Source organism: Peromyscus eremicus, chromosome 19 (assembly GCF_949786415.1).
Source record: "Peromyscus eremicus chromosome 19, PerEre_H2_v1, whole genome shotgun sequence".
Lineage (NCBI taxonomy): Eukaryota > Metazoa > Chordata > Mammalia > Rodentia > Cricetidae > Peromyscus > Peromyscus eremicus.
In genome coordinates this window covers 25,768,401-25,781,874 of record NC_081435.1, presented here as the reverse complement: position 1 = coordinate 25,781,874, position 13,474 = coordinate 25,768,401, and the positions used below count along the sequence as shown (strand labels likewise).

Below are 13,474 nucleotides of genomic sequence, written 5' to 3'. Positions count from 1 at the left end.
ATCTGGAAAAAGTAATAAGCATATACACATTAAAAACTATAAGAAAAATATTTACGAAAGAAAACTAATGTTAACCTCTTGACGTCCACCAGAACATGCCAAAGAAAGTGGAGTATCCTTAGTTCGCTCAGATTGTGCCTCTATATCTCCACCTTTATCCAAAAGGATTTCAACAACTCCAACATGCCCTGCTGTTGCCGCCAGGATCAGTGGAGTAAAACCTAAATTAGAAAATAAAAAATTCTAACAAATCTGTGGTTTTTATTTACTTTAATGCCACTGTTCTCCAATTCCCTTTTATTTTAATTTAAAAGACTTCAGGGCAGATACTGATGAACTATTTAGCATCAAACTGCTCTAAACTCTAATTTGTTAATGTTTAAAACACACAAACACTTGGCAAAAGGAAATGCTAAATCAATAAAAACTATTAAAATTTATACCCCCAAAACACCTCAGGATTAAAGACAAAGGCATCCACAATTTGTTTTTGAGCCTAGGGCCTGAAGGAAAAGAGCTCAGCCCTGCTACTCCATCACCTTCACTAATACTTTATATTTTGTTTTTTAATTTTCAGAGAATTATTTCGTTCTACAGATGAATGAGCCTGGCCACTGTCAATATAAGAACTACTTCTTCATAGAAAAAATTCTACAATTTCGGGTGTGTGTGTAAATACTTAGATTTATTTGTCAGTGATGTTTCCTACCTTTTTTGTCTCTGTGCTCAATTTTAGCATCTCGCGCAATGAGAACAGATACAAGTTCTTCATGACCACCTGCACAGGCCAGTGTTAAAGCTGTGTCATGATTGCTTTCAGTCTAAGAGGAGAAAAAAATATTTATTCATGTATTTATAAGAGTTCTCAATAAAAAAAATATTTCTTTCCCTCATAAAGGTACAATGACAACTTTTCCTTCCAAAATAAATTAGAACATGTGAAATAAATTTATATGAAATCTACTTACATGTGCGTCAATGTCAACAGAAGGATACACAGGGGGCATGGATGGGGAAACCATATTGCTTGGAGTCTGAGAACAGGATTCGGGTGTAGGACATTCTGTGGTCTGAGAGGGATTGCTTGAACCAGCAGGCACTCTGGTACTCACAGCTGAAAAATAATGTTTATATTGCTAAATTTCACTTACATGAGTAATAATACTGTTTGTACATAGAAAAACATGTAAAACAGAAATGTCCATATGAGTAACATACTACAGTGAAATCACAAGCTTTGGAGTCAAAAGAACCTATATTGGATGACGTTATGAACTCATGCAATTAATTTAACTTATTTGAGCCTCAATTTATATGGATAATGAGGGTAAGAATAGTGCCTACCTTGAAAAGTTTCTGGGAAGATCACTTGAAATAGTAAGTGTAACTGAGCACAGGGCCTGTTGTTAGTGGATATATAAAAAATGGTGGCATTTTATACTGCCAATAGGGAGTATATTAATTCTTAATTTAAGAGTTTTTAGCTAGGTATAGTGATCCATTTGTAATCTTAGGTCTCAGAAGTCTAAGGTAAGAGGATCACAAGTTCAAGGCCAGAGTGGGATACCCATCAAAAAGCAAAGAATGCTTATCTTAGTTTGCAAAAGTTAGACAAATATTCTGTAAACAATGAAAAGGGACAGGGCAGGCAACAAGTTAGATCGCTTTTCCCATAAACAAACAGCAGGGAATGTGTTTTTTAAAAATCAGCATTTACTTTACTTTTTAATTTAATTAATTAATTTATTTATTTTGAGTCAGGGTCTCCCTATATATAGCCCTGGCTTTCCTGGAATTCTCTATGTAGACCAAGCTGGCCTCAAGCTCAAAAATGCCTGCTGGCATTTTTAAATTAAATTAAAATTAAATTAGACGGGGGGGGGGGGGGGGGGGGGGGGAGTGTGCACCACTTAGGTAAAATCAATTTCTGAAAGTCAAACTATTTTTAAAATGAATACTAGAAATTTATATTTGAAATCACAAAATTTGGAGTTTGAAGTTTGAAGTTTTGAATGGTGATAGACTCCAATAATTCTAGTACTTGGGAGGTGGAGGCAGGAAGGCCAGGAAGGAGTTCAAGGTCATCCCTAGCTACACAGCAAATCCAAGGCCAGCCTAGGCTTCATGAGACCTTGTCTCAGAAAACAAACCCAGATATTGTGGTGTTTGAAAACCGAAGCTGAATATTATATATTTTATGTCTCTTATATCTTTGTTTCATGGAGGATGGAGTTTTGACTCACAAATAGTTAAAAAGATGTTAGCAGTTTGTGAGATAATGTATTCAAAGCACTCAACAGTGCCTGGCACAAAATAAGTGCTCAATAAGTGTAAAACAAGACATTTTACAATACTTGCAGTACTATTACTAATACAGTGAGTAATAGTACTGCATTAGAAAATAAAAACAGCTGGGCAGTAGTGGCACATGCCTTTAATCCCAGCACTTGGAAGGCAGAGGCAGACGGATCTCTGTGAGTTCAAGATCAGCCTGGTCTACAGAACAAGTTCCAGGACAGGCTCCAAAGCTACAGAGAAATCCTGTCTCGAAAACAACCTCCCCCAACCACCGGGAAAAAGAAAAGAAAAACATTACTGTTTAAGAAAGAAAAAACTCAGGGAAAAGAAGACATATAACCAATAGTATAGAAAAAAATGAAGCTTCCATAATGGCAACGAAGCCTATAAAGGACGAACTTAGTGATTTACTAGATCTTTGAATTTTTAAAGTCAGAGTCTCATGTACTCAAGGCTGGTCTTGAACTATTGATCCTCCTGCTCTACCTTCCAAGTGTTGGGATTACTGGTACGTGCCAATCTCAGTTTAATTTAGTAGACTTAGCAAAATTTAAGATGCCTAGATTTGCTTCTGCATGAACCATCTCCTTTACTTTCCACTGATATATAAAACCATCTTGGCAATATAAATTCCAACAACTTTATTCACCACGAAAGTAACTTTTAAGTATCCAGCTATAAATAGGAATTATTATAATATCATAAACTTTTGTTTCACCTAAAGATATGCACAATGGACACAAAGCTTTACAACTTTTTGGCATGCAACAAAAGAAGCAGATAATGTTACATCTCAAAATACCTGATATGTTTAGAAGACAGGTCCAAAACAACAACCCCCCAACATACTAGATTGATAGGTAACCCTTACTGACAGATTTACAGTGGTAGGTCTTATCATTATTAACACATACCTTAGAAAAGAATTATATTTCTATCAGTTTATTCATGTCATCTTTTTTTTTAGTGTTTTAAATTTTTTAAAAGTATTTGCCTAGCATGGAAAGCTAGAATGTGATGTTATGAAAGACTCCTTTACAGAACTTACTTTAAAAACAAACAAAAAAGACCACTTCCTGTGTCTTTAACAGCTCTATTACCCAAAACATGGTATTATGTTTTATACATTTTTATACTACATTATCCTAGGATATTTTCTCTGTAATAATGACAATCAGAACCATTCCATGGAAAGTGACTTTAATAGGATTAATTACAAATGAAAGTTATAAAGGTTGTATTATAAGAACATTATACTTTAGAACCATGACATTTTCATAAATTTTAAAACATTTCCTATCTCTGAACAAAATATCTCTTAAAATGACAAAAACAGACAACTACAACAAAAAAAAAAATCAATATACAATCTGAATTAAATTTTTACACTGTTCAAAAGGAGGGCAATAGAAGAACCAAGTATAATATTTTAACCTGACTTTTAATGAAACCAAGTAATATTTTGCATATGGTATGGAATAATAATAAATCTCAACATAAAAATTTTATTGCTACTAGGTAGGCAAAATATGTTGCAAAATTTTATCACTTAGTGGACATGGTACTACCCACCTGTAAATCCTAGTACTTGGGAGATAGAAGCTAGAGTTTAAGTATCAGGAGTTTAAGGCTAGCCTGGACTACATGAGACCCTGTCTCAAAATCAAACAGGAATCCCAGGCCTGGTAGTACTAGTTTGTAACCCAGCTACTCCGAAGGCCAAGTCATGAGGATCACAAGTACAAGGCCTGCCTGGATATAGGGTGAATTTAAGGACACTGAACAACTGAGTGAGATCTTATTTTAAAATCAAAAAACAAACTAGGCTGAGGTCATAGATAGAGGACTTCCCTAACATTTGTGATATCCTGGGCTAAATGCCCAGTAACTCAAAAAAAATAAAACAGCAGAAATTTTTATTGCTATCAGATAAAACAGTTTCATTTCAATTAAAAACTAAGTAGCACTTTAATCCCAGAACTCAAGCAGGTGGAACTTACAGATTCACCTGCCTCTGCCTTTGAGGATGAGGCCAACCTGGTCTACCAGGACAGCCAGGGCTACATAGAGAAACCATGTCTTGAAAAACAAAATGAGGGCTGGAGAGATGGCTCAGAGGTTAAGAGCACAGGTTGCTCTTCCAGAGGTTCTGAGTTTGTTCCTGGCAACCACATGGTGGCTGACAACTATCTATAATGAAATCTGGTGCCCTCTCTGGCAGGTAGGGATACATAAAGACAGATCACTGTATACATAATAAGTAAATAAATCTTTAAAAAAAAAAAAAGAAGCAAAATCAAAGCTTAAAAATAAAATACTAACATTAGAGGTAATTATTTAAAATATCTTATAAATCCCTACAAAATAAGAGGATTTCCTAATTCTTTTGTAAAAGACTTATTTTATTTTTATTTATTTTATGTATGCTATATATGTGTGTGTCATATGTATATTAAGATGCCTATATCGAAAATTTTGATCCCCTGAAATTGGAGTGGTTGATCTTTGTGTGTGTATGTGTGTAAGAGACAGGATCACACTATGTAGCCCTGGCTGGCCTGGAACTCTTTATGTAGATAAGGCTGGCCTTAAACTCACAGAGCCATCTGCCTCTGCCTCCTGAATGCTAGGATTAAAGGCATGTGCCACCATATCCAGATCTACTGGTGACTGTGAGCCACCTGACATGGTTACTGGGAACTGAACTTGGGTCCTTTGGAAGGATTGGACATGCTCTTAATCTCTTAGCCATCTCTCCAGCCCTAAGTTTTTATCTTTCAACTTAACAATGATCACTCAGTGTCACTTAAAGCAAATCACATTAAAACTGTAATTTTAACAAACGCATCAAAGTGCCAACAGTAATACTGTATTAGACACAAAACTATATTAAAACTCACATACATATCAAATCTTAATATAAAAATAAGAGCAACTGTTATAAAAAATAATAGAATTTTTTAAGATAAATTGCAGAACTTTTATTCAAATCACTAATGCTCACTCTCTCTTTTTATTTAATAAAAGTCAGAATCTTGCTGGGTGGTGGGGGCACACTTTTTAATCCCAGCACTCGGGAGGCAGAGCCATGCGGATCTTTGTGAGTTTGAGGCCAGCCTGGTCTACAAAGTGAGATCCAGGACAGGCACCAAAACAACACAGAGAAACCCTGTCTCGAAAAAAAAAAACAAAAAAACAAAACAACAACAACAAAAAAAGACAGGATCTCACTATGTAGCTCTAACTGGCCTGGAACTCGGATCTGCCTGCCTCTGCCTTATGAGCCCCCAAATTCAAGGCGTGCACCACCATGCTCAGTTTCACCTAATTTCTTAAATATGGCTGAATTGAGGGAATTTCTACACTTAAGCACTTACTAGCAGTTCCCCCTATTACTTCACTTGCAAAGCAGATGGATGTAGATTTATTAAAGGTGAGAAGGAACTCTTGAGTCTGGGAAATGTACAAGGGGGATACTCTCTACTTCCCTTCTCCAAGCTTCAGTTTGCAACAGAACTGAGGTGGGAAAATCTGTTTTATGGGAGGATTTAAAACAGCTTGAGATGGGGCAAATAAAGTAACTACCACAAAGCTTGTACATGGTAAGTGCTCCATAGGTGTAAATAATTGATATTTTTAACCAGTCCTCTTTACATTTTAATGAAATTTTTATTAAATGCTTTCTAGAATTGCTCAACAGTTAAAACTATTTTGAATTTCTTTAAACTGCTCTAAATTTCTAGTCCTAACTTTTTTTTTTTTTTTTGGTTTGTTTTTAACCTAAGTATATTTTCCTTCCTTTCCTTTTTGTTTATTCGAGACAGGTCTTGAACTTGACATATAGTGAGGATGACTCTGAACTCCTGATCCTTCTGCTCCTGCTTCTCAGGTGCTAGGATTACAGGCATCAAAAAACCCTGTCCAAGAAGGGATTTAAAAAAAAAAAAAAATTCAAGAAAATAGATAAATGGCTATTAAAACTAATGAAAACTGACAAAATACAAACGAAAAATTAGAAATAACAGATCTAATAACTGCTTCCATGAGCATATGTACAATTCAAATTTCATATTATTTGATATACATTTTAATTTTTGAGATCGCTTGCTATTATGGTAACTACTAAAAGCCTAGTGCTTTCAGAAGAAGGAGACTGGGGGTACCATGTTCCTAATCAAGATTAAATATCCTGTTTAGGACCATAGAGAGTATGACATATTAGCTATAGGCCAAGTTAGTAAACAAGTTATAACATTTATAAGTTATTTATGCAAACAATTCATTAATTATCATGAAAATATTTTGAGAGTAGAACAGCAATAATGAGAAAACATTCTTAAAGAGGGAAATTTATATTTCTTATGGAAATATATATATATATATATATGTATATATATATATATTCTCCAAAGTGAAACTTTAAGATACACATTATTCTCTCTTTCACTAATGAGAATAAATTTAAGTAGAATTAATTCTGTCTATGGCTTGCTCCATAACCCTACTGATGTGCTCAAATGTTTTACAACTATAGAATTAGCTATTAAGCTTGTGTAATTTTTGTCACTGTCGATTAAGAAAATCAGACTTGGGAAAAATAATTTTAAGTGAGACATGTCATCATCTTGAATAGAGAATACAATTATCTCCATGCATTTCAAAACAGATAAACTTCATAAAATGGAATTTTATTTATCAATTTAAAAGTTAAAACTTATTTAAAATCTGATGAGTAGTTAATGTCAAATATATATTAAGTTTTATTATGTCAATTAACATATAACACTAAAAGATGTTTTCTAAGGTAATTTCTTTTTAAAGTTTCATATGAACTCTGTAAAAGATTATTTCTATTTAAAAACATTTCAGTGAAATAAAAACTTTTAAGAAACATCTGTCATAATTAGTATAACGTTAACTACAAGTTTCCTTTAGAGCTGTTTCTGTTAAAGGAAATTTGACTTAAGAAGCTCTATAAATCAAAAATATAAAAATTCAATTTAAAGAATAAAGATCCTAACCCCTTAAAATATTTCCCAGCACTTGAATTTTAAGAAAACTAGACATTTCTCTTCTGAACAGTACTACCTATTACATGGCAGAGGAGCCTCAAAGGCAAAATGACATCTATAACCAATGGAAGTAACACATATAACCAATAAAAATTTCTGATTTAATCTTATTCCACATTTGTAAAGATTCAGTAATGATTAGGAAGACTAAAGGCTCACAAAAGAAGAAAGGAAACTGGGATAGTATAATTGGGGTAGGAAGGGGAGGAGAATATGACAAGAGGAAACAGACAACAATAAGGAAAAAAAATGTTGCAATCAAGAGACAGAGGACTGGCCTGCCTTTGAATATCACTCCAGCTACATCTTAGTTCTTGGTCTTCATCCACTGTCAACAGCCATTCTGGCTGCAATTCTGAACTGGGCTCTCATGGAGGTGATACATTCACCAGCCATCTTTAGGAAGGTAAATGATTAATTGCACTGTTTTCCCACTGCTGCAAGGACAATGAAAGGGAAAGTAAACTTGTGCACCTCATTTCATAGCTAGTTGTAATTTTCCACACAACAATAAACAGAAACATACACTTTAAGATTATTAGTCCTTCTTCTTTCTGTGTGTATGTGCATGAATGCGCATGTATGCACGCACACCCTTCAGTGTGTCTTATGCTTGTTCATCAAGATTTTACACAAAAATTCCACTCCCTAAAACATCAAGTACAATAGTTTAAATGTACTTTAATCTTCTGAACACAAACTCTATACCACAGAATGTTCAGCTTTTCCCATTTAATTAGAGATAATTAAATTGGTCTAATAACAAAAAGCAGTGTCATTTAAATTTCTAATGTCCAAACATGAAATTCACAGGCAAGAAAATTAAATGGGTAGCCTTACCTGCATATTTTTAAATCATACAAGAGATTCTAATGAGTGTCCTATCCAGGAAGTAACAAAGTGACTTTGATAGCAAATTTCTAAAGGATTACGGTAACTTTATCTCTTTGTCTTTGAAATGTGTGTTTGTTTGTTTTTAAATAGAAAAGGGGAAACACCCTTAATGTGTTAGTGCTATTGGACTTAATCAAATTCACTTTCAAAATTCCTAAGGAATCCAAGTAATTTTACAAAGACAATTCTAAAATAGAGAAATACAAAGTCTTTTGTTTTTGAAGGGGCATTTAAAGAAGTTGGGCACACAGATTAAAGAGAAAGTATTTTAGATATATTTCTTAACCCACCTGCTATCAGGTCATCAAGAGTGTCGGTAAGCGTCTGGGCTGGAGTTGCAACCATGAGTCCATCTGGCTCTTGTACTAACAGCCCCTGCTCATGTCCAGCAATAGCAATCTGAGGCTGTCCTATGATCTGCTGGTTACCTGATACTTTCTGAAGCACAAGAGAATTTGTCCCATTAGAACCTAAGTCACTGGAAAAGTTACATTGTGGAGATGATAGAGGCTGGACTGGGACAAAATCAATTTGTTCTGCTGATGGTGGAGACTGTTGCTCATCACCAATACCATGATCTTTAAATAAGACTGTATCAACCTGGGGTGATTCTGAAGAGTGATCCTCTGGGAGACTGCCTTCTTCTTCCCCTGCCACGGAGACTCCTCTATGAGAGCACTGCTGGTGTGGAGACTCTGTGTCTCTCTGACCTTTGGCTTCCAAGTATTCTTTGGTAAACTGCTGCTGTGTTTTCATCTGCAATTGCCTTTCCACTTTCTGCAGTTCTTTCAGTATTTTCTTCTTCTTCTGTACTTGTTCTTCTCTGTTCTTTTTAAGTTCTTCTATCTTATCCTTGTTCAGAGGCTCACCTTGAATTAACTCCAACGACTTAAGCTGTGCTTTTTCAATAGCACTAATTCTTTGTCCCAGTTCATTCAGCTTGCCTTCAGTCTCCTCTACTATGCACTCCAAAGGCTGGTATGGGTGAAAAGGTGGCAGTAGGTCCTGATCTGCTACCTGCAGGGAACTGGACTTCTGCTTGGATGCACCTAAGCACATGAAAAATGTTTGAAAAAGTGCCATGCTAAAAAAAAGAAAGAAAAAAAAGGAAAGAAAAAGAAAAGAGAGAAAGAAAAGAAAAAACAAAAACAAAACAACCAAAAACCAGAGTCCCCAAAACAAAAACACACACACAAAAAAATATATCCCTCCCCTCTCCCAGATTTCCTTCCCCAAACCATTGTAACTAACACTATAGGATGATTCAAAAGTCACACCAGTGTAAGGTAGATTAAACCTGAACTATCTCATCTGTTTTCACACAGCATAAACTGGGATGTTATCAACCCAAAAACTGAATTTAAAAAAATCTACTTTTAAGTGTAGAAAGATTTTAGAAATTATGATGGGACAAAGAGAAAAAAAGAATCTCAGAATTTTGCTGATCAGGTTGGACTTTTTAATTCTAGCTAAGCATGTTAGCACACACCTTTAATCCCAGCACTCAGAGGCAAGCAGAGGGGTCTCTGTGAGTTCCAGGGAAGCCTAGTCTACATAGTAAATTCTAGGTCATCCAGGGCTACACAGTGAGTATCTTGGCTCAAAGAAAAAAACAAAAACAAACAAACAAATAAAAAACCCAACAACAAAACAAAAGAAAAATATCTAATATAAACCAGAATAAAAATGGCATTCAGAACAATATTAATATTAGTTTAATTGCTCTTTCAGAGTAGCTTTTTTAGAAATAATTATACAAGTAAAATTTACTCCAAGAGAACAAAATAAGATAAATATTTTTTAAGTTGGCAATATAGTTCTATTCTTATATTAAAATACAATGTGAAATCAGTTTCTCAAGACATTGTCTTCTTTAGACAGGCATGGCAGCCCATATGCCTGTAAAGTCAACACTCAGAGAACAGAGTAGAAGAATCAGGGATTAAGGGTTATACTCAATTATATAGCTGAATTTGAGGTTAGCCTGAGCTACCTGGAAACTTGTTCTCAATAAAACAAAGATGAGTCTTTATAAAATTCACCATTAAAAAGTCTAACATTGTTATACCTAAACACTGTATTAAACTTCTACCACAAAGGATAATTTAAACTAATTTTAAATAAACCTTCCAAATAATATCCACCTAAGAGAGAAACAATGAATGTTATTAGTAGGGAGAAAAATCAGATATTCCATATAGGAATACTCATATTGAAACATAATTTTTAAAAAGAAAACATTATTTAAGGTTATTAAATATATTTGTTCCTCCCTTATAACAAGTCTGCTGAAAAGTAATTATTAATAGCCTTAAAGAGGATAAATAAAAATTTTGATGTACTTCTTGACTTGTTTGAGCAAATTCAGGAAGAACTAGGACTACTTGTGGGGGAGAGAGGACAAATTACCGATGCATCTAACAACATAGATGAAACTTCAAAAGCATTGCGCTAAATGAAGATGCCAGACACAAAATTATATACTGCAAAATTCCACTTACATAAAATTTACAGAGAAAAGGCATACATAAGATAAAAAAGAAAGTAGTGGCCTTGGGGTATGGCAATGAGAATAAAGTTCAAATGCAAACAGGAACAGATCTTTGGGGGGCAGTTAAAACTAAGTGGGAACTGTGTGGAGTTGTAAATGCCTGAAATTCCAACAACTAGGAGGCTGAGGCAAGAGGATCAGGACTTTTGAGACCAGCCTGTGCTACACAGTAAGACTGACTGTCTCAAATGTCAAGAGTAACAACAATGAGGACCCCTCGAAACTTGATAGTGATGATTGTCACTGAACTTGGCCAATTTACCAAAACATACTGCACTGCATATTTTAAAAGGAATGAACTTCACAGTTAAAAACAATAAAGCTATTTTTAATTTAAAATTTTTTATTTACTTAATTATGTGTATGGATGTTTTGCCTTCAAGTATGTCTGTGCATGCCTGGAACCCATAGAAGCCAGAAGAGAGGGTCAGATCCATTGGAACTGGAGTTATCAGAGCTTGTGAATAGCTATATGGGTACTGGATATCAAACCTGGGTCCTCTGCAAGAGCAACAATTGCTTTATACCACAGAGCATCTCTTCAGTCCCCAGTAAAGGTATTTTCTTTTTAAAAAAAGAATTGGGTAAAATAGCTGACTCTTCTCCTGAATTGTAGTTAACATTAAAAACCACAAGTCATTTAAAATTTGTTTTGTTCTTTTTGTGTAAGTTTGAGTCTCAGTTGGCTGTCCTCAAACTCAATCTCAGGGCTCCAGTATCTTGTGTGCTGGAGGTCAAGCATACACCATCACATTCAAGGATTTTTTTTCTAACATTTTATGTATGTATTTGTTTGTTCAAGGAGAGGTAAAAGAAGAGAGGGAGAGCATGTGTGTGTGTGTTCATGTAACAGCCTATTGTAGAGGTTAGAGGACAACTTGCAGATGTCAGTTTTCTTCCTTCTACCATGAAGGACCCAGGGATCAAATTTAGGTCATCGGGCTAGGAGGGAAATGTCTTTTCCATGTGAGCCATTTTGCCAGCCCCCACACAAGAAATTTTAAAAGAAAAATCATCTTATACCAAAAATCATTCTCAAGTTTAAAAGACTTACACACTAAAAGAAAATAAGATCTTAGAACTACATGCCAGGCCTGATGGCACACACTTATAATACTAGTTCTATAGCAAACTGAAGGAAGAGGATATGGAATTCAAGGCCAACACAATTAAGACCACATCTCCAAAAAATTCAATAAAAAAACTTTAGGTAGTTCAAACATGTGCAGTATATGTTTTAACTTACTAAAAGGATCCAAGGTTTTCCTTTGGTCAGAAGACCAGTTTCACTACCACATTGCAATCACTTTCAGAGGCTTACTTACTCCCTAATACAAATTTAGCAAAGCACATCATATTGAATTTCATGTTCCTACTTGAGCAAAGTGGTAGGAAAAGACTATTCTTTTAGAGCAAAAGCCATTAGATTTGAGAGATAATTTGATTATTACTTTCATAAGACCTTAAAGGAGCCAAATGTTTTAACAATTAACAGAAATAAAAAGGAGGTAAAATTAGAACAAATAGCAATGTATAAATTCACTAGCACAGCAAGTAAAACTTTCAGTTTCGTGAGTAAATGTAATGACATAAGCAGAGTAAATGTAAAGACTCAGCAAAGATTGAATATGCCTTAAAACTTTCCTAATATGGCTGTGCTTGCACCAGGATTAAGGCTGCCCAGAAGGTAATTATATTATGACTACATTGGACATTCAAGAGAAGAATGATATACTAATGGCACACTCAACTGTATTAGAAATAGTACACGGAATTAAAAGAAGCATTTCATAGAACAGAGAAGTACATATAGAACATATGTAGCATTAAAAGGGTATTATGTGGGGGCTAAAGAGGTGGCTGCTCTTCCAGAGGACCTGGGTTCAGTTCTCATCACCCATGTTGGGCAGCTCACAACTGCCTGTAACTCTGGTTCCTGGCTTCCAAACCTCTTCTGGTGCTCATGGGCATTGCATGCACATGGTATGCATAAATACACTCAGTTGCACATGCACGCACATTAAATAAAAAAAAAATTTTTTTAAATGTATGACAATGGGCCAGCAAGATGCCATAGCTGCAAGCCTAATAACTTGAGTTTGATCCTTAGGGCCTATGTGATAGAAAGAGAAAACCAACTTCCTCAAGTTGTCCTTTGATTTCCATACATCATGACATCTGTGCATCTGCATGTACATATACATAACAAAATGAAAACATAAAAAAATTAAAATATAATGCATAAAAAGCAGTTCTTCTTCAAAGAGTCAATAGTTGGAATATCCAAAGCTAGGGAGTTAAAATTGTCCAGACAGGGACTCATCAAAGCACTAACACAATCTATAATTATCTCCATAAACCAAGGGTGGTAAAAACAGTATGCCACCTGAAGCTAGAGAGATACCAGTTAGTGGGTAAAAATTTTGACAAGGGTTCATTTGACAACAAAAATTTAATATGAAGTAAGTATTAAAAGATGCCAGAAAACAAGATTTCTAACCCCTTCAAACATTTCCCATTGTCATACATACACACACACACACACACACACACACACACACACACACACACACACAAACTATATCAAGTACAATTTAGAAGTAGAAGGAGTCACCATCTCTTTTGGTTTGGCTTCTATCCTATGCTTTTTGATCCCTCT

The 13,474-nt window shown here is 34.9% G+C and overlaps 1 protein-coding gene across 9 annotated transcripts in view; it reads right to left on the bottom strand.

The window, feature by feature from the left end:
- The window catches only part of Ankhd1 (ankyrin repeat and KH domain containing 1), a 116,785-nt gene that overhangs the window by 37,571 nt on the left and 65,740 nt on the right, over positions 1-13,474 (bottom strand). For 7 of the 9 annotated variants that reach the window (XM_059246543.1, XM_059246544.1, XM_059246539.1 and 4 more), the window contains exons 15-18: positions 8,555-9,313; positions 969-1,114; positions 710-821; positions 76-221 (exon numbers count right to left, since the gene is read on the bottom strand). In XM_059246543.1, the coding sequence (XP_059102526.1) occupies positions 76-221; positions 710-821; positions 969-1,114; positions 8,555-9,313 (1,163 nt within the window). The remainder of the gene's footprint in view (positions 1-75; positions 222-709; positions 822-968; positions 1,115-8,554; positions 9,314-13,474) is intronic. The other 2 variants (XM_059246545.1, XM_059246547.1) reach the window with 1 other exon arrangement.